The 25,726-nt window shown below is 41.1% G+C and overlaps 2 protein-coding genes across 2 annotated transcripts in view; both read right to left on the reverse strand.

Moving 5' to 3' along the window:
* Positions 1–6,981, reverse strand: part of C4BPA (complement component 4 binding protein alpha) — a 48,403-nt gene extending 41,422 nt beyond the window's left edge. The window contains exon 1 of the mRNA XM_066361869.1: positions 6,729–6,981. The gene's annotated coding sequence lies outside the window, so the exon portion shown is untranslated. The remainder of the gene's footprint in view (positions 1–6,728) is intronic.
* Positions 6,982–16,290: 9,309 nt separating this feature from the next.
* Positions 16,291–25,726, reverse strand: C4BPB (complement component 4 binding protein beta). Its single transcript, XM_066366065.1, has 6 exons — positions 25,397–25,726; positions 24,682–24,855; positions 23,197–23,373; positions 18,382–18,475; positions 17,059–17,185; positions 16,291–16,501 (listed from the first exon to the last, which is right to left on the reverse strand). The coding sequence occupies exons 1-6, from the start codon at positions 25,452–25,454 to the stop codon at positions 16,358–16,360; spliced, it is 774 nt and encodes a 257-aa protein (XP_066222162.1). The 5' UTR covers positions 25,455–25,726; the 3' UTR covers positions 16,291–16,357.

Raw genomic sequence — 25,726 nt, forward strand, 5'->3', positions numbered from 1 at the left:
CTTACTGGGTGGATCTCAGTTGGGGTGCATGCGGGAGTCTGTCTCTCTACCTCCTCGCCTCTCACTTAATAATAAAAATATATATATAGAAAGAAATGTTTCTTTAACTTCAATAAATCAGTAAATTGAACATGTTTATGGACATCAGTGAAATTAAAAAGATTTTAAAATACCAATATGCTAGCAAATTAGAATTTTATTATAAAAAAACAGTAACAGTAGAAAGTGAAAATTTCTCATATGAATTGTTGCAGTTGTTATTACTGTATATTCACAAGAAAAAAATATATACATTGAATATACTCAGGAGAATATTACTAAGTATGGTATATTTATAAAAATACACCAGAAGATTAAATTCTCACCTTCAGGCAACTGAACAAAATATACTTAAAATGCTGCTACAAAGAACATAGTCATTAGCTATATTCAAAAAGAAAATGAACAAGTATTGAATATATTCAAAATGAATAGTTTTTAAAACAATGTTAATTGATAATTTGATAAATTCAGCATATTGACTTCAGTGAACTGGTCCTTCAGGAATTAACATTCACTTAATTGGTGGCTAGTGACTAACGTTTCAGTGGTTTGATCTGAGCCCCATGTTCCAACTGACCCAGACAACATGAATCCCAGACACCTCCAATTTCCTCCTTCTTACCCTGCCCATGCATGTCCTCTGCTTTCTTCCCATTTCCTCTTTAATTCCAACTCATTCTCCCAGTCCTTTCTCCAAGGCCTCCCCCATCCTCCAGGCCAGTCTCCATATTCAAATTACAGCTCAGTGTTTGTAACTCCGATTCTGCCTCGGTTTATAACTAGCATTCTATGCCTCTTTTTACCACCAGACCATAGGTTCCTGAAGTCAGAGGGTGGGTTCTTATTCATCTCCACTGTACCTAGCACTGCACTTCACACAGTTAAAGTACTCAATAAATGTTGGATTTACATTCAAAAGCACCTAGGGACAAAATATGTTTTAAAGAAAAATAATACTGTGCATGTCCATATTTATACTCGGACAGTATTTGTTTTGTCAAGGTCAGATTTTAACTAGTTTTAAAGCAAAGCACATCTGTGTCTTAATGAGCATAGATGGACCCTAGCAACTTTACTCTAGGCTATTCCCCATCTGTAAACTGAAGTCATCCTATAATCAACCAGTCAGCAGAGGACAGCAGGAGGAGAAGAATAAACAAAAACCAGTGCTCCTCCTTCCTTGGGTTATGGTAGGAGGCAAAAGACAGCCTCACATCCAAACCCCCCACTGTGAGGAGGGATTTATAGCACTGAGCCTCACACCAAGGCCATCGACCCAGGACAATATGTGGCCAGGCTCTGGGGCATGAGTTCTGGAGTCAGACCCAGGCCATGTAGGTTGGATCATGGTCCACCACATGGAGAAATGTGTGCCCCTGGGCAAGATACTTAGTGCTCTAAGCTCCTCTAAGCTTTAATTTCCTTTTTTATAAAACATGAATAACTATACATGTCTCCCAGAATTGCTGAGAAGGGGCTTGGCTTGGTGCATGGACAGCACATAGTAAATATTCAAAAGGAATATTAGGGAAGATAGTGACAGAATTGATGTTGCAATGTGACTCTGACAGGACCAGAACTGCATCATCATCATATTATTATATCAAAGCATCATTATAATAATGATGTAAAATTATAACAACAGATGGCTGTATCACCAGGTGACTTTAAGTCCCAGTGCAGAGGAAAGCCCACTGGACTTGGTCCAGAGCCTTTGGTAGGGACTTTACTGTGGCTCTTGATAAGAGTGAGACCCAGTGCCACACCCAGAGCAGAGAGGCTGGCCCCTACTAGGGCCTGTCCTGGGCTTCTTCTTCCCTTGCTCTTACCTGTTTTCTTGGGAGGGACTCTTCTACTCCCATGACTTTGATCATCAGCCATGACTCACTCACAGACCTCTGGGCCCAACTGTCTCCTGTAGGTACAAAACCTAGCATCCTTCATAAACTTAATCGTAATAAAAATCTTATTCTGCTCTACTTCTTCCCATGTAAATGTTGAGACAATCTGAGACAGTCATACCTGCCTTTTTTTTTTTACAGAGACAAAGAGAGGGACAGATAGGGACAGACAGGAAGGGAGAGAGATGAGAAGCATCAATTCCTCGGTGCATTACCTTAGTTGTCCATTGACTGCTTTCTCATATGTGCCATGACCAGGAGCTACAACAGAACGAGTGACCCCATGCTCAAGCCAGCGACCTTGGGCTCAAGCCAGCAACCCCACACTCAAGCTGGATAAACCCACATTTAAGCTGGCAACCTCAGGGTTTTGAACCTGAGTCCTCTGCATCCCAGTCTGATGCTCTATCCACTGCGCCACCTCCTGGTCAATCAGGCTTGACCTTCTTTACTCTCGATGCTAACTAATGGAATTACAGTGCTTAGCCTAAAAAAAGTTGGTGAAAGAAATCTCAATAAAATAAGGAGGGAATATTTTTTCTTTCCTGCAGCTGCAGAAAAGAAGATATCTGGGCCCTGGCTGATTGACTCAGTGGTAGAGCTTTGGCCTGGCATGTGGAAGTTCTGGGTTTGATTCCCAGCCAGGGCACACAGGAGAAGTGCCCATCTGATTCTCCATCCTTCCCCCTCTCCTTCCTCTCTGTCTCTCTTTCCCTCCTGCAGCCAAGGCTCCATTGAAGCAAAAGTTGGCCCGGGCAACTAAGGATGGCTCCATGGCCTCCGTCTCAGTCACTAGAATGGCTCCGGTTGTAATGGAGCAAAAAACCAGATGTGCAGAGCATTGCCCCTGGTGGGCATTCCAGATGGATCCCATTCGGTTGCATGCAGGAGTCTGTCTCTCAGCCTCCCTGCTTCTCACTTCAGAAAAAGAAAAAAAAATAGGATATCTGCATCATAAAACTGATCTTGCAAACATTTTTTTTAATAAAGGAGTTGTTCCTGGACTTGAGAGGTTGTAGCTTTGCCAACTAAACATAATCTTTAACCTTGGAAAAGTTTATAATTGTGACTGGTTATCTCAGCAGTGTTTTTTGTCTGGGAAAATATTTAAATTAACATTTTTTAGAGGTATTAATATTTTTCAGTTTTCTTTGTAAATCCAGAAATAAATTCCTGCTCTTCCTTCTTCACTTGCAATCCTAAATATGAGTTAAAATTTTGGTTTTTGCTTTTTATTTTAATTTCAGCTTTATTGAGTATAAGTGAGTAATTCTAAGTTATTTAAAGTGTACATCATGGTGATTTGACATACAGACATATTATCTAGTTAATACATACATCACCTCACATATTTATCCTTTTTGGCAAGAACATTTAAGTTCTACTCTTAGCAAATTTTAATTATAAAATACACTGTATTGTATAATTGAATACAGTATTATCAGCTGTAGTTACCATGTTTTACATTAGATCCTCAAACCTTCTTCACCTTATATCTGAAATTTTGGACCCTATTACCAGCCTCTTCCTATTTTTTCCATCCCCATCTCCACCCCCAGCCCAGGAAACCACTTTTTATATTTTTTTATTTTAGCAAAACCCTTTTTTTAAAATTTAAGTTATAATTTTCAAGGTTCAGATCAGTATTTTTAACTGCTTCATTTCTATTTCCTAGGCATCTTCAATCCAACAGATATCAAACGAAATGCATTATCTTCCAATGAATGTTACTTGACCTCTGTGCTTTCTGTTTCGGCTAAAGTAATAAAGAAATGCCACCCAGCCTCCCAGTCCAGAAACCTGAGTCTTGCTGACCTCCTCTTTCTTGGCCCCTTTTCATATTCAGAATTGCCAAGTCTTTGTTGCTCTCTTCTACACCCTACTTCCATAGTCCAGGGTTAGGTTCCCTTAATTTCCTTCACCCTACCCTAGACCACCACAAAAATCTCCAAACATTTGTAACTCAGCTTCTATATTGGTGCCGTTATAATACTAAAAAGCAACTTACTTAAAAACTCTCATGGTTTCCAACTTCTTAGGTCTCCACACCTCTCCCTTTGCTTCTGCTAACTTAAAACACCATGCTTCAACTTCATAAAGGTGCTTACATTTCCCAAACACACCCTGGAATTATTTTAAACATCTTCAACGATTTGCATAGAATGTCTCTTGTGCATGAATGCTTCTCCAACCTCAAAATCATCTGTCATCTCCTGATAAAGAAGTGCTCAATATCAAGTAATAGCCATCCCTTTTATGCTCCCCTACATTCTGATAACACCACATTGTATAACATCTATTCACTTTTTTTGAGAAAGAGAAAGAGAGAGAGAGAGAGAGAGTGTGTGTGACAGGAAGGGAGAAAGATGAGAAGCATCAACTCATAGTTGCTTCACTTTAGTTGTTCATTGATTGCTTCTCACATATGCCTTAACTGGAGGGCTCAAGCCAAGCCAATGACTCTTTGATCAAGCCAGTGACCTTGGGCTTCAAGCCAGTGACCTTTGAGCTCAAGTCAGCAATCCTAGGATCATATCAATGATCCCACGCTCAAGCCAGCAACCCTATATTCAAACTGGTGCGCCACGTTCAAGCCAGCGACTTTAGTGTTTCAAACCTGGGACCTCAGCATCCTAGGTCAATGCTCTATCCACTGTGCCCCCACTGACCAGGCTGTATCTATTCACTTTGCCTCCTGAAATAGATTGTAGGTCTCTTCAAGAGTTATTTATTCAATTTTCTAGCTGCAACCTGCTATTGTATATAGCATACATTAGTTATCCAATAAATATAAAATAAATGAAACCCAGTTGAGTTTTATATTATTTTTTTAAAGATTTTATTTATTCATTTTTTAGAAAGAAGAGAAAGAGGGAGTAAAGTAGCAAGGAGCAGGAAGCATCAATTCCCATATATGCCTTGACTAGGCAAGCGCAGGGTTTCAAACTGGTTACCTCAGTGTTGCAGGTCAACGTTTTACCCACTGTGCCACCACAGGTCAGACCAGTTTTATTTTCTTAAGAATGACTAACTGGTCCTAGCTAGTGGCACAATAAATAAAGTGTTGTCCCAAAACACTGAGGTCGCTGGCTCAATCCTAAAGGCACCATCTCAACCCCAAGGTCACTGTTTCAAGCCCCAGGCATGTATGAAAGTCACTCAATGGGTGACAACTAAGTGGAACATCAAGTTGATGTTTTTATCTATGTCTGTCTCTCTCTTTCAAAACAAAAAAAAAGAATGACTAACTCCCTTACTGAGGACCAAATGAAATAACGTGTATGTAATTTTGAAGAGATGATACTGTGAACTGACTTCCCTGACTTGTCCTCACGATGTGTGGTAACTCAATTTGCCAGGTGCAGCATTTGAAGTTCACTATTCTATTCCTGTCCCTCAGCAGAATCTTCCCAGGACTTAGCAGACCACGGAGTATGGAGATGGGGGCTAGGACTTGGGAGCTGAGAAGACCTGAGCTTGAGTCCCAGCAAAACCATTATCTGATTTAGTGATCTTGTAGAAGCTACACCAGCTCCTTGGAACTCAGTTTCTTATCACTAAAATAATAACATTAAACTTAGATCATCTTTCTATTCCCTACAAAGTCTAGAATTCTGGAACTGCCCACTGAAAACCTAAGACTTCCCTAGCATATTCCCTCAAATTTCAATGACATCATAACCTTCTAAATTCCTATGGAAATGAAATCAACTCAAGAGCCATAGTCAACATGGTGAGTCTCTTGTAAAAAACACTGTCAGTACTGGTGAATGCTGTACAAGTTGAAAGGCACTGGGAAAATCTTCAGCCCCAAAATTTCTTCTTTTATTAGATTACTTTTTAAATAATCTTTCTAAAAATGCAGCTACATTTGTAAAGAATAATATTTTCCTCTGGTCTCCAGTGGAGTGTTTCCTTGTTTATATCTGTACTCTCAATCACATCACTATCAAACTCCAGAAGGAACTTACTCCCACATTTTCCCTCCCATCCTATTTCTACATTTATTACAAACCTTCTTTAATGCTTCTTTTTCTTCTGAATGTTCTACTTTTTATTCTCCTTGTACTACTACTATATTTAGAGACAAAACAGGAGTCAACAAAAAGGAAAGTGGCTAAAGAATTAAAATGAGGACCAGGGTAGCATTACATCCTGCCCAACCAAAAGGAGAATTTCAAGAAGAAATGGTATTCAACATTGCCAGATTTGAAAAGTGAAGAAGAAAAAGGAGGTGAAGTTGACTAAGACTTCTAGCTTAAGAAACTAACTGGGGACTGACCAAGATCCTCCTTATTATTCAATCTAACAATCTTTACTGTTCATGGTGAAGGAGATATATAGGTGTTAACAAAATCTCCAAAGAAAATCACATCAATTTTCAGAATGTAGATTATGAAAACCAGATCTCCCTTGAATCCCTTTGGGAAGTCTGGATTACCTCCTGCCTCAGCTCTCCTACAAGGAGAGATGGTAAAAAAAAAGCAATAAATCAGCACACTCAACTTTCAGATACAATAACAAGAGCAACATCTTTTCTACTTCACTTTATTTTATGAATATGCATTATTATCCCCCACCCCATTTATAATTTAAAATTGCGACTCAAAAGGGTGTTAAAACTACTCTTCAAGTCATGCTATGCTTTAGTGCAGTACTCCTTAAAGGACTTCTGCTGAAAACACCCCCCAGTGTTTGTGTCGTCTTATTCTTCTAATCTTGCACTCCTCAAAGGGCCAAACCACTAGCCTTTCCCTCAAGGTACGCAGCAAGTAATCCACTTACCTGCAGGTAGCTGAGGAAGAAGTAGAAGACTCTCCTGTGATGCCTTGGGTAGTTTCTCAAGGAAGAAAACTGCCTTTATCTGTAATAGCTCTAGTTCCTCCACAGATAACAGTTTACCCCAGAAACCCCTGAAGTTGTCTAGTAATTGCTCTACCAAAAAGTTCCAAAATTCCAGCCATGTGGTTGGCTGGTAAGGGACCACCAAATAGAAATGGACGAGCAGACTTACTGGCTCAGTGAATGATTAACAGCAGAAATACAGCACTGTTTACCTAATCTCCTTCCTCCTCACTAGCCCTTATTCTTGATAACATGTCGCAACTATTTATTTTATCCTCGCCAACCGTTTCCCCTAAATGAAAATGCAATATGAATTTGATGCCAGAATTTTTTTTTTCCTTTTCATAAACACGAGAAGTTATAAAAGATGCAATCCAGTTTGCCTGGAAACTTTGGCTACAGCAGGGTTCAGACTAGGTTCACAAACATGATCCACTTTCCATGATGCTAGGTCCAGCAGGCTTTCCTGAGATTTGGTGACCGATGAATGACCCTACCCTGTGCTGGTCTCTCATCTCATTCCAAGAAAGTACAAAAGGCGGGGATTTTCACACATCCACCGAGTCCCTGATATGTGCCAAGTACGCAGTAAACGTTAACTACTACCTCAATTACTGCAACTAAATGTGGGGCACTAAATGACCACCAGAAGTTTTGTCTATTGTCAATAAAGGAAACGTTCAAATTTTTATGAGCTTATTTGTACCAAACTGTTGACAATTACCAGGAAGCAAAATCTTATCAGATTAAGATAATGCTCCAGAAAATGGCAGTTTCTCCACTTAATTTATATATTAGAATCAAAGGGGAAGACATAAGGGGGTCGCATGAAATCCATTGGTGATAGATTAGGGAGGCAGGAGAAAGCAAAGAGAGAAAACCTTTGGGATTGGATAAAAGTAAAACAATAGACATATACTTCTTATACATAGGCAAGCATAAAATAGTTAACAATTCACAACATGATAATAGTAACAATGAGAGGGTTTGTTGGTTCCTGGTCTGGTGGGATGCCTGCCCTGAGAGGGGAGCAGGAAAAGAGGATTACTCTTACATTGCAAAGGACCGTTATCAGGTACATTATTGTAGATGCAAAAGATAACAAACAGGCTCAAGTAAGGTACCCATTGATCTTTGTTAGAGAAAAAGACCTCCCTCGGACATGACTACCCACTAGTAACTGCTTTTAGTTAGAAAGTTTTAATTTTAGACCATCCTGTGTGGTTACTTTAGGTCTCTGAGTCTATAAGGCCACTATGTAGACTCTTCTGAGCTTGTCATGTTCAGCATGTGGCCCCTTTTTCTTCTACGCTGACTCTGAGTGCTGCTCAGAAGAATGCAATGAACGCCAGCCACATTTGTTATCACATAGATGCAGGAAGGATCCCCAATGCTGACATGATCCAATCAAGCTCTTAATCCTCAGGATTAAGGTTTGTATGTTCAGGGGATTGCTATTAAAAAGCAATTTGTAAGGCTGTTGGTCATGGCCATACAGATTCGCACTGAATTCGGGCAGACAGTAAAGGACCTGTGGAGACAGAAAATGGTGGGTCATTCTGTTTATTAGAGTCTCGCAACAGTGGAAGAGCAAGCAGAGAGGGAAAACCACTTCCCTCTCTCAGGGCTGATGAGCAAACAGACCAGATGAAAAATCCCTTCTTGGGCAAACAGTAGCAAAAAATGGCCCCTCTCAATTCCATCAGGCAATCCGCAATCTACAATCTGCTGTCCTGAGGGCAAGCACTTGCAGCTTTAGCCTATACACACATGGTGCTGCCCTGGGCTCACGCACCAATCAGGCAAAGTACAAGCGAGCAAGCCTAACACACTTATTTGCCCAACACGATTCTTTCAGGAAACTTTACTTTTTCTATAAGTGTTGGTCAAATAAAGTTGTTCCCCCTTTGCACGCTGCTGTTCCTTCGATAGCTAACATGATGGATCGGCTAAGCCATGAGTTGGGGACATACCACTTTGTGGCAGACTTGGCCAATGCTTTTTTCTCTATTGATATAGCCGCAGAGAGTCAAGACCAATTTGCCTTCAGTTGGGAAGGGAGACAATGGACCTTTACAGTGTTACCCCAGGGCTATTTGCATAGCCCCACCTTGTGCCATGGGCTGGTGGCTGCTGACCTGGCTAAATGGAAACAGCCAGAGGTAGTCCGCATGTACCATTATATTGATGATATTATGCTAACTAGTGATTCTCTTTCAGAATTGGAGCAAGCAGTCCCTACCCTGCTATCCCATTTGAAAGCATGTGGCTGGGCAGTTAATGAGAACAAATTACAAGGACCTGGGTTATCTGTTAAATTCTTGGGAGTTGTCTGGTCGGGTAAGACAAAAGTTATCCCTGACGCAGTTATAGATAAGATTCAAGCCTACCCCGTGCCCACTACGGTAAAACAGTTACAGGAATTCTTAGGTTTGTTGGGGTATTGGCGAGCATTTATACCGCATTTGGCTCAGTTACTACGCCCCTTGTACAACCTTATTCGAAAGGGGGTTCGCTGGGATTGGACTGAGCAGGCGCAAGGTTCATTTGCAGCTGCTAAGAGAGCTGTCAAGGTGGCACAGGCTTTGAATGTGTTTGATCCTGCCAGGCCCTGTGAGCTGGATGTTCATGTAACCTCAGAGGGGTTTGGATGGGGCTTGTGGCAGCGGACAGAGCGCCTACGGCAACCTATTGGATTTTGGTCCCAATTGTGGAAAGGTGCTGAAGTTCGTTACTCATTAGTAGAGAAGCAGCTGGCAGCTGTGTATGCTGCCCTCCTGGCAACTGAGAGTATTACAACCACAACACCAGTTACAGTCAAAACAACATACCCTATAGCTGGATGGGTGAGAGATTGGGCAACTAAACCACGTAGTGGTATGGCCCAAATGTCTACCCTGGCCAAGTGGGGTGCCTATCTGCAACAACGCTGTGCTCTTAGCACCAGCCCATTGAGGGCAGAACTGCAGGAAGTCTTGGGTCCAGTCACCTATGCGACTTTAGAGTCAGGTGCAACTGGGGCTCAGGAGGCAGAACCTGAGGTCAGTCCCTACCAGGAGGGGCGGGTGCCCATCCCCGAAGATGCCTGGTATACTGATGGTTCCAGCAGGGGCCAACCTGCCAAATGGACGGCTATCGCCTTCCATCCGGCCACTGAGACTATTTGGATGGACACGGGTACAGGCCAAAGCAGCCAATGGGCAGAATTAAGAGCTGTTTGGCTAGTTGCCCATAATGAACCTTCACCTCTGGTGATCTGTACTGACAGTTGGGCTGTCTATCGTGGACTGACCCTTTGGATTGCTACTTGGCACATTAACCAGTGGATGGTAATGCACCGTCCATTATGGGGTCAGGCCATGTGGCAGGACTTATGGGAAATAGGACACCAGAAGCAGGTGACAGTATATCATGTCACAGGGCATGCCCCTCTAGCCCATCCTGGGAATGATGAGGCAGATACGTTGGCAAGGGTGCGATGGTTGGAGACTGCACCTGCAGGTGATGTGGCACAGTGGCTCCACCGGCGCCTGCTCCATGCAGGACAGAAAACTATGTGGGCTACGGTTAAGGCTTGGAACTTGCCTGTGTCCTATGCAGAGGTACTTGCAGCCTGTGAGCAATGTGCAGTATGTTCCAAGGAACACCCTCGGAGACCACTGGTGTCACCTGGACAGATCCAGAGGGGTCATGTCCCACTGACACGATGGCAGATAGACATCATTGGACCCTTACCAAAGTCAGAAGGGTACCAGTATGCAGTCACTTGTGTAGATACTGCCACCGGGCTGCTTGCTGCTTACCCCGCTCGTAACCCTGACCAGAGGGCAGTCATACAGGCTCTGGACCGCCTGAGTGCTGCATATGGGCGACCGCTGGTTCTTGAAAGTGACAATGGTACCCATTTCACTGGTTCAACGGTGAGGCAATGGGCTCAAAAGCTGGGGGTGGACTGGAAGTACCATGTTCCCTACCACCCCCAGGCTGCTGGTATCATTGAGCGTTATAATGGACTCTTAAAGCAGGGACTGCGACAGGAGGGGGGCACCGGCTCTCTTACTGGATGGACACGCCGCTTATGGACAGTACTTCGGATTTTGAATGAGCGACCTCGACGGGGAAGCCCAGCTCCAGTAGAGGCCCTCCTGCATCGGACAGCTGCCCCTATTCAGTTGCAGATACGCACCAAGGACATTTTACTCAAGCCAGGTTTCGGACAGCAGGGCAACGTGCTCTTGCCTGCTCCAACAGCCCTTCTTAAAGGACAACGGCTTCAATGGACTTGGCCCTGGACTGTACAGGCCCCCCATCTGAGATGGGTGGCCTTGTTGGCACCATGGGGAAAGGGGTTAGAGGTGGACCTCCAGTTAACTCCTTGGGCAACCAGCACCTGGCCACCTAAGGTAGAAGTGTATTATCCCTTGAGTGCTCAAGGGGACAGCATTTTGAAGGGCACCTTTGTAATTTCTTTATGGCCAATAATGAGTTCCCCTATTTTACTACACATAGAACCAGCAGATGCTGGTGTATTGGCCAATAAGGTTTGGTATGCCCGCTCAGGGCGGCCTCTGGTGCCAGCTACGGTGCTGTCTGCAGACAAAACTCTGGCCTGTATTCTGCCAGAGGGAAAGGATTTGCCTCTCTTGGTGCCACTGACAGCTCTCTCATTTCGCCCATAGTTTTTGATCTGTTAATCCTATTGCTGTAGTTGGTACTATTTCTGTTTATGCAATGTATCCTACTCCTTGCACAGTGACCATCATGGAAGATGCCTGTGGTTTAGATTGTAAAGCGAGCAAAAGGGGTGGAATGTTGGTCAAATAAGTTTGTAAATGTGATATATATGTTTGCTCGCTTGTGACTTATATTGGGTGTGGGGGACAGGCTATGGGCAGGCCAGGTCGTTGTGGCCTGGGGTTTGGTTTTGGGACTAAGCTTTTCCCCACACCCTTGAATGATTGTATTATCTGGGTGGTGCACTCTCATGAGGAATCCAATTATGCCTTGGATGGGTGACTTTGTGTCGGGGACTTCCTTGTTTGTATATTGGATTAAGGGATTTTGGTTTTCTACGCTATAAAGTGGGACAGACCGGGAGCTTGGACACACAGTTCCTGCTATCACAATTGCAGGGGCTTCCCTGATCCCTTGCCCTTCATGGGAAGAGCTGGTTTTCTGCTTTTCCCTTGTCTTCTTTTGTGGTTTGCCTGTCTTGGTGAGACACCAATAAATAGGATGGCCCCCCGTCCTCTGACTCCGCCATTTCTTTATCGTCTGCCCGAATCCAATGGGAACCTGCATGTGAATGGCCACGATGGCGGCTCCTGGCCCTACAATAAGAAACACCAAATGTCTCGTAAAGGTTTCAGAAAAGAAGGACTTGAACCACAGGAAAAGTTTTGACAAAAGATATGACATGTGGGTTGACCTCTAAATGAAAAGTAGAAATTATTAAGTGAAAATGAGAAAGATATTAGAGGTTAAAAAAATATGGACCAGCCCTGGCCGGTTGGCTCAGTGGTAGAGCGTCGGCCTGGCGTGCAGAAGTCCCGGGTTCGATTCCCGGCCAGGGCACACAGGAGAGGAGCCCATCTGCTTCTCCACCCCTCCCCCTCTCCTTCCTCTCTGTCTCTCTCTTCCCCTCCCGCAGCCAAGGCTCCATTGGAGCAAAGATGGCCCGGGCGCTGGGGATGGCTCCTTGTCCTCTGCCCCAGGCCTTAGAGTGGCTCTGGTTGTGGCGGAGCGACGCCCCGGAGGGGCAGAGCATCGCCCCCTGGTGGGCGTGCCGGGTGGATCCCAGTCGGGTGCATGCGGGAGTCTGTCTGACTGTCTCTCCCCGTTTCCAGCTTCAGAAAAATACAAAAAAAAAAAAAAAAATGGACCAGGCCACAAAGGTGAGAACAAGAATGAGCATAGAGGAAGATTCCATATTGTGCAGTTTTGAAAGCTAAGTTAGAGGAAACACCACGTTAATGTTAGTAGTATTTAATATTTAATCTTAGATCTTAAATACTACTATTTTCCAGTCTATTGTTCTTTACTTTCTACAGTGACTGTTTCAAATTTCACTCCTGTTTTAGAAAAGATTTGTTTGCTCGTGTCCTTATTTTTGATGCATCTTTTATCCTGAAATGTTCCCTTAATTTTACTGAAACCTCAAATTCCAGTTTCTTTCTGTTGTGAAATGCTGAACTTCTCAGAAAAGGCTCCTATGTTTCCTCCTTATTCTTTCTCATCATTCACTCTGCACCCCAGCTTTTGTGGCTTTCCATCTGGCTTCTTCTCACCGTTCCTGACCAGTCTCTTTGAGGCATGCCCTTGTCCTCAAATCAAAATTTCATTAAGCCATCCCTCCTGATTTCTCAGCAGCCTGGAATACTGTCAACCATCTTCTCTCTGAAACTCTTCTTCTTTGGCTTTTATTACCCTAAAATTTCCTGATTCCCCCATCTTACTAATTGCTCTTTCTTGGTTGTTGTAATCTCCACTTCCTCCTTCTCATCTCTGAATATAGATACATTCCAGGCTCTCCTTTTTAAATAATGTTTTTCACATTTTTCTTTTCTGAAGTTGGAAATGGGGAGGCAGTCAGACAGACTCTCTCATGCGCCCGACGGGGATCCACCCGGCACGCCCACCAGGGGGCGATGCTCTGCCCATCTGGAGTGTTGCTCTGTTGCAACCAGAGCCATTCTAGCACCTGAGGCAAAGGCCATGGAGCCATCCTCAGCGCCCGGGTCAACTTTGCTCCAATGGAACCTTGGCTGCAGGAGGGGAAGAGAGAGACAGAGAGGAAGGAGAGGGGGAGGGGTGGAAAAGCAGATGGGTGCTTCTCCTGTGTGCCCTGGCCGGGAATCAAACCCGGGACTCCTGCACGCCAGGTCAAAGCTCTACCACCGAGCCAACCGGGCAGGGCCTGTTTTTCACATCTTTATCTTACCTGCTCTCATGACTTTATTCCATCTAGGAGAACTATCCCGTAACTACATCTTTACCTCTGATTACTCTCATAAATGCAGTCTCACATTTTTCTTGCCCATTGGACACCTTATAAGCACCTTATACTCAGCACATTCAAAGGGGAACTTTTCATTTCCTGACCAGAAGCCTCACCTTCTGATCCCCACATTATAATCTAGGCTCCCAGGAATAAAATTTCAGACTCACCTTCAAACTCTTTCTCTCCATCATCCTTTTATATTCAATCAGTTGATATGTTGTTTGTGTTAAATTTTGCAGTGTCTCTCCTGCTATTTCTTTTCTATTTCAACTGCCATCAAACCAGTTCAGGTCAACATCATCTCTCATGTGGGCTATTGCAGTGGATCCTCTGTTCAGTTCTTTTCCTACTTCCACCTATATACTACCTACTGTTGTGAGAGAAATATTCTGTGTTCGGTCCTCATCATTTGCTTGAAAGTCTTCAATCTGTACTCACTGCCTGCCAAATAAAGTTTAAAATCTCTAACACACCCTTAAAACCCTCCATCGCCTGATCAGATGGTGGCGCAGCGGATAGAGCATCGACCTAGGATGCTGAGGTCCCAGGTTCAAAACACTGAGGTTGCCAGCTTGAGTGTGGGCTCATCTGGATTCAGTGCAGGCTCACCAGCTTGAGCATGAGATCATAGTCATGACCCCATTAGTCACTGGCTTGAGCCCAAAGGTCGCTGGCTTGAGTCCAAGGTCACTGGCTTGAATAACGGGTCCCTGGCATGGCTGGAGCACACTCTTCCAACCCCATCAAGGCACATAGGAGAAGCAATCAATGAACAACTAAAGTGCCGCAACTACGAGTGATGCTTCTCATCTCTCTCCCTTCCTGTCTGTCTCTGTCTTTTTGTCTTTCTCTCTCTCTTTCTCAACAAAACAAAACAACAAAACAAAACAAAAACTCACCATGAACTCACTGTAATGAATCTTTCCAGACTTTTTCCCATCACTTCCCATGCTTTATCCAGGCCAATTCAGACAATGTGCTATTTCCTAAACAAACCTTATCTTTGCTGCTTCTTCAAAGCACCTCTAAAAATTATTGAAAACTCAATTTAAAACATTAAAAAGTTTGAAGGAATAAACACCTATAATTTCACCATTTAAGACAACTGTTTCCTATTATTGTCTGGTCCTTCTCTGCAAGAATTAGGTTTTAATAAATGCAATCATAAATACTTGTTATTCCGTATTCTATTCTTAAGATTGTATTTTAAGACTTTCTGTTCATAATTATCACTACAAAAGACTCATTATATTTGATGTACCGTAATTTATTTTAAATTTTCCTAAAATGGGGCATTTTAAATGCTCACAAGGTCTTGCTAGTGCTGACAGTATAGGAAATAATATAATGAATGGCTTTAAATTAAAAATCATTTTGCTCAAGTTAGATTAATTCTAGGAATGGACTTACTTGGTTAAACAAGCTGATGACCCTCTTATTACATTTCTCAAATTATCTTTTCCATTTGGGATGTCTTCTCCCTATTCTTTGTTGCTAATTCTTACTCATTTTTAAGGACTCAAATAACTATAAACTGTTCTTTGACAATTTCACTGCCTCCTTCTCTTCCCAAATGGTAGTCATCCTCCTCACATCTGAGCTCTTAGCACACTGTTCTGTGAAAGGTGTTTCTTTCATCCTAACCATTCTGAATTAATGACATGTATATCCATTTCTTGTGTCTAGTAATAGACCCTGGGCTACTTGAGAGTCTATCTCTTAATCTCTCTTCTCTCTTAATCTCTTCATAACTGCACCTAGAGATTTTCCAGTATTTCAAGCTCTTTTATGTATTTTGTTTGTATTTTACCCAGATTTCCTATGTGTTTTAAGTGGAGGGCAGATTGAGAGATGGAAGAAACTTGTGAAATCAGTTCAGTATAACATTTTGACAGGAAAACCTTGGGACTCTTGTGTCTTCTTCCCTCAAAAAAAGAAAAGAATATATTCACTTGTGCTGCACCATCTCAAATTTCCCGTGCAGGCTGGGTTTCATCCAAAAGGCAGCAATATCAGTTTAGAAGATTTGGAAGCCTGGTTTCATAAACAAGATATAGGGGAGACCTAGGAGACAGTTTGGGTCTTAATCTTACTTTCTCCTCAGTGGTTCTTTTAAGATATAACTGTTCTGCGCCTATTTTCCCAAAATGAAAGGTTAATTTTTACCTTATAAGTTTTGGGTAATTTGAGATTTACTTTTGCTTCATCATTCCCACATCATGTTAACATGAGACACACTCTTAGCTATGATCTGAGCCTCCCATTTTCCTCACAAACAGGAACTCAAACCGTTCACTCCCCATTAATGTGTTGCCAATTCTGGTCTTAAACAAACAACTGCCACACTTGTTCTCTCCACATTCAAAACACACACATGCCATGCACATGTGTGCATGTACACACACACACACACACACACACACACACACAGTGAGTTATACAACTGAAGTTGATTACCATGAAGTTGTTTTTCAGTCCAATGAGAGAAAAATCTGCAACAAATTTTAGAACCACGAGGAGAGTTTATTCACAGATTCATTTCTATTACTCAGTCTGCTCAGCTACGATGTCAGTGCAATATTTTTACTTCCAACTCAGCTTTCTTTATTTCCAGAGAATATTTTATTTCCTCCATTGTTAAGCCATTTTCTTTTAATCTTTGCATAAAGTTCTCTATAGCTTTGCAACGTTCCATACTCTCTTGAAAGGCAAGCTGAAGAAAGAAAAGTTTTTGTAAGTTACAGTTTAAGAACTGAAACCAAGCTAGATTCTCTGAAGGTAAGAGCAGTGTTTAGATCTCTGTATAGGAGCTCAGAATCAGGCTTACTTAAGTAGAGATCTGGGTCTTAAACATGATGCTTAAATACACTCATTATTATCCAAGTATGTAAACATAAACTAAAAAAGGAGTCTCAATGAAAATTGATCTGTTCATGGTGTTTTAGAGTCTAGAAGAATTTTATAGACTTTTCAGAGCAATATTTCCAAGTCTCAGATATGATTTTATGTATCTTGCTCTATAAAGCACATGAGACAACAACTCCTACCAACAGAGGCTCCCGAGGTATTAGTGGTGGTGGTAGCAAATAGGAACTACCACGTATAAAATGTGAGTTAATACTTTATGGGCCCCATTCTACAGTCAGGCCAAGGAAAACCCATTCAAAAACATCCCTAATTAGAACAGGGATTTACTAAGCACGTGCCAGGAGCAATGGTAGGCCATGGAGACACAGCTGTGAAAAAGACAGACAAGAGCCTGCTACTTACAAGTGCCTTCTCATACTCAGGCTGTAGAGTTGGTTTGGGAGCTTCCTGGATCAGCTCACAGACTGGAAGGGCATTGTTCCACTCCCCATCAATGCACTGCCGGTGTTGTGCGCCCACCAAGTGGTATCTGAACAGAAATTAGAAAGGCAACAATGTTTAGCCTTTCCACCTTCTGAACTGGGCAACGAAGCCTGGTTTTGTGTTGTTGTATTTCGGTATTTTATATTGTGGTAGGAGACCCACCTCTCTTCCCCTACTCAATAAGGCATGCTTAAGTGATCTCAGTAGTGACAGAGTAAAACCACTCTCCTGAGGTGTTGAGAGGATCCAACTGATAAGTCAACCCGTGAAACACGGAGAAGTGAGAAATTCTGAATATGTGTGCCCACACATACAGTGTTTGGTGGAGAGGGTGAGGGGAGAAGCTCTTCATTCAGGAACTTTAAAAAAGCTTCTGCCATCTATGCTCTAAAAAGACGTAAGAAGCTAGAGACAGTCTTCCAATAAATTTTAGTGGCCTGACTAAAAAGGAGCTGCAGCTTTTAATCAGAAAACATGAGAGGTAAGTACAAAGTCTGGTATATAATGAATTTGAAATATAGTGAGGGCACATAGCCCTGAGTTATTAAGAATGAGACAAGAGAAAGAAAAAGCTAGGAGATCCATAGGTGGGGACTAGGCAGTCTAAATTAAGGTTAGAGTTTAATGAGTGTATTTTAAGGATCTATACTCTTAATTGTTCGATTTCTTTTTTTATTTTTGTGACAGAGAGATAGAGAGAGGGACAAATAGGGACAGACAGACAGGAAGGGAGAGAGATGAGAAGCATAAGTTCTTTGTTGTGGCACCTTAGTTGTCCATTTATTGCTTTCTCATATGTGCCTTGACTGGGGAGGGGGGGTTGGCTACAGCAGACCGAGTGACCCCTTGCTCAAGCCAGTGACCTTGGGCTCAAGCTGATGAGCCTTGCTCAAACCAGATGAGTGCGTGCTCAAGCCGGTGACCTTGGGGTTTTGAACCTGCATCCTCCACGTCCCAGTCTGACACTCTATCCACTGCACCACCGCCTGGTCAGGCTTAATTGTTCTATTTCTACAGTTCCATTTGGTTTGCGTTTCTTTGAATATTTTGTTTCGGGGTTCTTTAGAAAAACACACATTTATATTTTATTTTGTCTTACCTAAGAGAAAAAAATGTGATACTTTAAGTAGGATAAGTAGGAAGATTAGTCTGTCTTCTAGGGATTGAGGGGAGCTGGAACCAGAAACAATGCTCTCTAGTCAAGGGGCAAGATCTCGTATTCATAGGGCTGTATACACTCACCTCTCTTTACAGTGATAAGTAATGTTAGATCCTGAGTTGAAATCCTTTCCTTCAAAGTAGCCATTAGTTAGATTCTCAGGATGGCCACAGTGTCCTGAGAGACAGGAGTGACAGTAGTGAAGTCCAGTTTTACTTAACTAACAGCACCCCCTAAGTGCAATTGTCTATGCCAGCACTGCTATCTTCATAGCAGCACATGTGGGATCTAGGGACATGTACTCCATTCATTTCCTTCTGGTCAAAATCATATTTGCCCATGGGAAAGACCGCTCCTTGGGCTCATCCTGAGTCATTAGCCATTTGAGTGTACTTTCTGATTGGCAGGAGCTTGAAGAAAAGAAGTTTAAGTTGTGGAGATGTTAATTGTCAGTGTACAAGAAAAGAAAATTTAGACCATAACTGGGTGGTCACTTTGTAGGTAACTAAATGTTTTCTTTTTTATTTTCTGAATTTTTTACAACAGAGATGCATTACTTGAGCAGTTAGTAAATAATTGTTAAAAGATCAAAAGCTGAGTTCAAAAGCTATATAGAGGAAAGGGAAAAGAATTTCAATGAATTGATTAAGGAACTCCAGTTTGGATAGGGGTTTTCTGGTGACCTTTAAAGGCATAGTTTTGAACTAAAGGAGATGATATGGATTTTGGGTCTGAACAGAAAAGAATTTACTTTATTCAGGGACCTAGGGAGCTTCTCCTAGAATTGGGTAATGAACTAAAACAAAAAGATATTCCCTAGCTGGTTGACTCAGTAGATAGAGTGTCAGCCCAGCGTATGGATGTCCCAGGTTCAGTTCCCAGTCAGGGCACACGGTAGAAGCAACCATCTGCTTGACACAGGTTTAAAGTACTTCCTTACTTTCTCCCCCTTCTTTCCCTCTTCCCCTCCCACAGCCAGTGGCTTGATTGGTTCGAGCATCCCCTCAAGCACTAAAAATAGCTTGGTTAGTCCAAGTGTAGCCTCAGATGCTGAAAATAGTTTGGCTGATTTGAGCATCAGCTCCAGACAGGGGTTGTCAGGTGGATCCCGGTCAGGGCTCATGTGGAGACTGTCTCACAATCTCCCCTCTTCTCACTTAATAAATAAATAAATAACAAAAAAACACAAAGATCCCTCATTTAAGAGCTAGGGTAGGAACTACTGAATTAAAAAGTAAAATAGAGCCTGGAAAAAACAAGTTCTTTAAACCTGTGTCAAGCTAATGATGTAGATGATTTTATACACTTATAGTTTAACAGCATGTAGTAAATAAAACGTATGTTTAAGTAACCCCAGATTCCCTAAATAAGAATCTGTATAGTTTGTGCTTTTAAACTGCCTATTTATTACTTTAATACCTATTGTCAAAATACATCCAAAGAGTAATATTACTATCTTTCACTGACATAAGTGGCTAGTCCCTCATATCCTGATTCAGTAAAATAAATTGTTACTAATTTTAATATATATTTCTGTAATTATTAGTAATGTTTCATATTTTTTATAAACAAGGAATATAAATATTATTTGGGGATAATTCTGGAATTTTCTATCCCTAAACTTCTCTTACAAAACTAAATATATTCGTACCCTATGATCCAGCAACTTTACTCCTTATATATATATTTTTTTTTTGTATTTTTCTGAAGTTGGAAACGGGGAGGCAGTCAGACCGACTCCCGCATGCGCCCGACCAGGATCCACCCAGCATGCCCACCAGGGGGTGATGCTCTGCCCATCTGGGGCGCTCTAGCACCTGAGGCAGAGGCCATAGAGTCATCCTCAGAGCCCGGCCAACTTTGCCCCAATGGAGCCCTGGCTGCAAGAGGGGGAGAGAGAGACAGAGAGAAAGGAGAGAGGGAGGAGTGGAGAGACAGATGGGTGCTTCTCCTGTGTGCCCTGGCCGGGAATCGAACCCGGGACTTCCGCACGCCAGGCCAATGCTCTACCACTGAGCCAACCGGCCAGGTCCCTACTCCTTAGTATTTACCCAAAGGAGTTGAAAACTTATGTCCACACAAAAACCAGCCTATGATGTCTATAGCAGCTTTATTCATAACTACCAAAATTTGGAAGCAACCAAGATGTCCTTCAGAGGCAAATGTATAAATAAACAGTGGTATATCCAAAAACAAAATATATTTAACAATAAAAAGAAATAATCTATCAAGCCATGAAAAGACATGGATATAAAAAAAAAAAGAAAAAAAGAAAAGACATGGATATAAACCTTAAACGTATACAGTATTATAAAGTGAAAGAAGCAAATCTGAAAAGGCTACATAACTGTATGATTGCAATTACATGACATTCTGAAAAAAACAAAACTATTAAAAAATATACTGCTCACAAAAATTAGAGGATATTTTACAGCTTCATATTCTTTTTGAAATATCCCCTAATTTTTGTGAGCAGTATATATATCAGTGCTAGAGAGGGGTAGGGAAAATTGCGAGATGAATAGGCAGAGCATAGAGGATTTTCAGGGCAGTGAAAATACTATAATAATGCTATAATGATGAATATATATCATTATGTATTTGCCCAAAACCACTGAATGTACACCAACTGGGAACCCCTAATGTAACCAACGTATGGGTTTTGGGTGATTATGATGTGTTAATGTAGATTCATCTTTGGTAACAAATGTACCATTCTGATGAGTGATGTTCATAATGGAGGAGGCTATGTATGTGTGGGTGGGGATTATATGGGAAAGCTCCCTACCTTCTTCTCAATTTTATTGTAAAACTAAAACTGCTCTTTAAAAATTTGTCTTTAAACAAATACATTTGCAATGTTAGATATATATACTCTTCTAAATTAAATTTTTAAACTAATTTTTGTTTATATTTTTGAATTTAAAATTCTTGTTAGATTACATTGTAATAGCAAGTCTGCCCATCTAGGACCATGGCATATTTTTTTCTTTTATTTGAATCTTATTTTATGTTCTTTAGTAAATTTTCATATGGGTCTCATGAATGGAATTATTTTTATACTTCAATATTCACCTAACAATTGTTTCTAGAAGGTAAAACTCATGAGTTTTCCATATTTATTGTGTATTTAAGAATAAAGTTTATTGTAGAATTTCTTGGATCTTTTAAGTATATTTTGCAACTAATAATATCCTGTGAGTCAGCAGTCATTCTAGGAGTCTATACTACAGAAATAACATCATAGACATAGATATATATATGTGTAAACATAAATGTGATAATTTTGTTCAGCATTGTTTATAATGGGAAAAATATGGGAGTAAAGTAAGGACTCATCAATATTAGAGATGCAGAATAAATTATGGCATATCCACATGCAATTATTAAAAAGCAGAAGATAGAGCTATATACACCAATATAAAAAAGACTCATATATATTGATGCAGTTTTAAAAGTATGTACAGCAAAGTTCAATTTTTGTAAGTATATATATGTGTAGGTGTGTATGCATGCATTTGTTTATTTAAAATGTCTGAATAAATATAAGAAAAAGTCATGAAATAAACATACCTAACCAATTACCTCTGAGAGTTGTAAATTACAGTAATAGAGGAAATATTTTCAACTCATATCATTTTGTAGTGGGTGAGTTATGGTCTTTTTGTTCTTGTTTTTGTGTATTCTTCAAATAAAAACTTTAAGTCACTATCTTAAAATTAAAAAAAAAAAGATGTCCTAAACTACCCTGTATTGGACGGAGTAGGACAGGAATCCTACTTGAGAGAAGAAAAATGTGTTTACTGTTTGAACGCTGCATTTCATTGGAATACACCACCAGAGTTGAGGCTCTGCACTGTGGGGATGAAAAGGGGGCCACATACTAAACCTGACAAGCTCTGGGGAGACCTGCATGGTGGCCTTACAAACTCCATGGTGGTCTTACCAACTCAGAGACCTAAAGTAACCACATAGGATGGTCTGAAATTAAAACTTTGTAACCAAAGGCAGTTCATGGCGGATAGTCATGTCCTAAGCTGGTGTTTTTCTCTATCAAAGGTCAATCTTCCTGTTAACTGAGTCTGTCTTTTTGTATCACAGATAACATACCTGATAACATACCTTTGGAATATCAAAGTAATTTCCTTTTTGTCCTGACCCCTCAAAGCTCAGCCACTGTACCAGAGCAGAGACCACAAATCCCCTTATTGTTATTATTATCATGTTGTTAACGGTTAAGTATCCTATACCTGACTATGTAAAAGAAGTATATATCTATTCCTTTACTTTTTATCCAGTCTCAGAGATTTCCCTTTTTTGCTTTCCCCCACCTTCTTAATCTATCACCAATGGATTTCATGTAACCCCCTTATGTCTTCCTCCTTGATTCTGACCTGTTCCGTTTCTGACCTGCTTTGTTTCCGACCTGAGCCGGTTCACCCCAACCAACCAGGTGGTCCCCCGCTCCCGGGAGGTCACCATATTGATGTCGAACTTAGTGCAGACACCCGATGGGCATAGCGCTCTACAGCCCAGAACTCCTGGGCTCAAGCGATCCTCCTGCCTCAGCCTCCAGAGTAGCTGGGACTACAGACGTGCTCCACCACGCAGGGCTTCCTCCTTGATTCTGATGTAGAAAATAAGTGGTGAAACTGCCATCTTATGGAGCATTTTCTCAATCTGTTAAGATTTTTTTTCTGGCAATTGTCATCAGTTTGGCTCAAATAAACTCATTAAAAAATTCTTATAGGTGTGGATGTTTCTTACGTTGACACCTCTAAGGTACTAAACCCTTTCCCAGATATATATATATATAAAGAGGAAAGCATGTGGCGAATGCCTAGGGTGTCACACCTGATCAGCATCTTTGGTTTTGCTTGTGTTTCCGTTGTACTTACTGCTTTTGCAGATGGGAAGGGGAGGCAGCCAGTTGTGGTCCTCTAGGCACTGGCTCCAACTGCTGCCCTTAAGGATGTAGTGCTCGTTGCACTTAAACGTGATTTTGTCTCTCACATTCACAGGCCCCAGAGAACTACACTCGCCATTCACCAGCACAGGGTCAGGACAGTGGCCCACTGAAGAAGAAAACATGCAGTGATCTGAAACGGCCAGGATGAAACCCACCACAGCAAACACTAGATGTCCTCAGGCTTCATTGAGAAAACAGGAAATTAGGGCTAAAACTGCACTTTTTAAAAGGGACTGGTTCCTGGTACCAAACCATATCAATGCAGGATGAGAAAAGACTGGGTTGGCCTAAGTGTGGCAGAAAAGGACTTGGTCATGCTCTAGAGTGACAACTGGCACTTGAACTTACTAAAAGTAATTAAGCATATAACTGGAAATTACCAAATAGCAAATTCATTATCCTGTTATGTAAAGCATTGCTCAAAATTCTTGAGACTATGCTTGAGGCAAGTGTTTTCTTCCCCTTTATCCAGCCATATATATTTCTTATCATTTTTATTTCATTTTGTTTTCCCAGGTGGAAAAAGAGGAGAGAATTCAGAGATGTGAATTTGGTCATATGAATAAAAGGTAAACATTCTGGTGTGCTTTACTCTGAATATAAAGGAGAGCTATTCCTACCATTCCTAAAAATAGCTTTAATAAAGAGAATATAGACCACTTTTTCTCCATTTCTACAGATACCACAAATGAGTTTTGTGAACCTGAGCAAATCACTTGAATTTCAGTTATCACATTTGTATATTGAGAACATAAATTTTTCCCTGTTCCAAATTGTATGATGAATGAAGTAAAAATGATACAATATATTTTCCTCAAATATAATAATAATGCAAAGCAGAACCATATGAAAAAAGTTACCTATGTCAATGCTTGTTGAAGCTGGCCGATAAGTATATATAGGTTCATTTGACTCATCTTTCTTTTGTATAAGTTTAAAATTTTCATAACATAAAAATTTTAAATCAGTATGATATTAAACAAATTACTGCTTTCCTATAAATTTTACTATATTGTAGATATGCTTTTCTTCTTGTAGAGGTGATTGAGTCTATTAACAGCTGATCACGTACCATCTAAAAGAAGTTCTACCACACAGTACTTTAAAAATGGATTCCTAGAAATTGGAAAATTTTTCTTTTCTTTTATTTAGAAAATTAACTTTAATGGGGTGACATTGATCAGTAAGAGTACATAGGTTCCAGGTAAACATCTCTATAGCATTTGAACTGTTGATTGCATTATGTACCTGTCACCCAAAGTCAAATTATTTTCTGTCACCATATATTTGCCCCTCTTCACTTCCTTCCTCTCAGGGAACCATTTTCTTACAAAGTTTTAACATGGACCATGGAGGTATGATGTGAAAGAAAACAGTGACAAAATGGACAGAGAAGCAGAAAGATCAAACTTACAGCGGCACTTGGGAGCGGAGGCATTCCATTCCCTAGAGGCGTTGCAAAAAATGGTGTCCTCTCCTACCAGGTGATAGCCGTTAAGACAAACGTAAGTCCCCACAATTTGTCCTTTCACTTCCTTTGCAACAAATATGCTATTGTCCACTGAGGAAAGTTCTGGGCAGCTCTTTGCTGGAGAGAGAAAGGAAACAGATTTATCAGGCATCTTACATGCTGTGAGTAAGCCCTTATTAGGTCCTCCGACTATCTTTTTCTAGATTACTGATGCTGATTCCTTGTACTCTTCTTTGCTCACGTACATCCACATCCCTCCTTATCCAAGGATTCCCCAAGTTTTGTTTCTTTTTTAAAATAACAGGAATTTCACTCAAATCCAACCGCAATTTTTCCACTCCTAAAGAAACAATCCCCTTTTCAAATGGCAGTCCGGAGTTTATAACATATAACACCTCTCAAGATTTTGACACTGGTACTGTTTTTGCTCCTAAAACAGAAGGGGAATGTAAACAGGTAGCCACCTACTTATAGAACAGAATCGTCATTAAATATTTACTAAGTCCCTATGGAGTACAGAGAATCCAGCCAAGTAATTTGAGATTTCTTAATACATTTCATTGATTTAAATTTCACTAAAACCCTAGACATACTGTCTCATAACCCACAAACCGATATCAATTGTCTTGAAAACTGAGCTTAAGAAAAGCATACGTACCATATGAGCCAGAAATCAGCCACACAACCACAAGATAGCACACAAACTGAAAAAACATCTTGTGATCAATTGCTTGACCGGGCTGCAGTTACCCAGCCCAGACACCTGGTTTGGATCAAAATAGATCTTCTAACACAGTTTAAGATTAGACCAGCTAACGACCTCCCTCCTAGAGAAGCGGGTGTATTGATTACTTCTCCCTGGAAAGAATGGCCCCCCTCCAAAAAAAACCCCCTCTTATAACAAGAAATAAGAACAGTTATAAGGAAGAAGGAAGTTGGTACAGGGAGGGACTTTGCAAAAATACAAAGGAATGGTAAAAGAACGGCC

This window comes from Saccopteryx leptura, chromosome 2 (genome assembly GCF_036850995.1).
Source record: "Saccopteryx leptura isolate mSacLep1 chromosome 2, mSacLep1_pri_phased_curated, whole genome shotgun sequence".
NCBI classification, from domain to species: domain Eukaryota; kingdom Metazoa; phylum Chordata; class Mammalia; order Chiroptera; family Emballonuridae; genus Saccopteryx; species Saccopteryx leptura.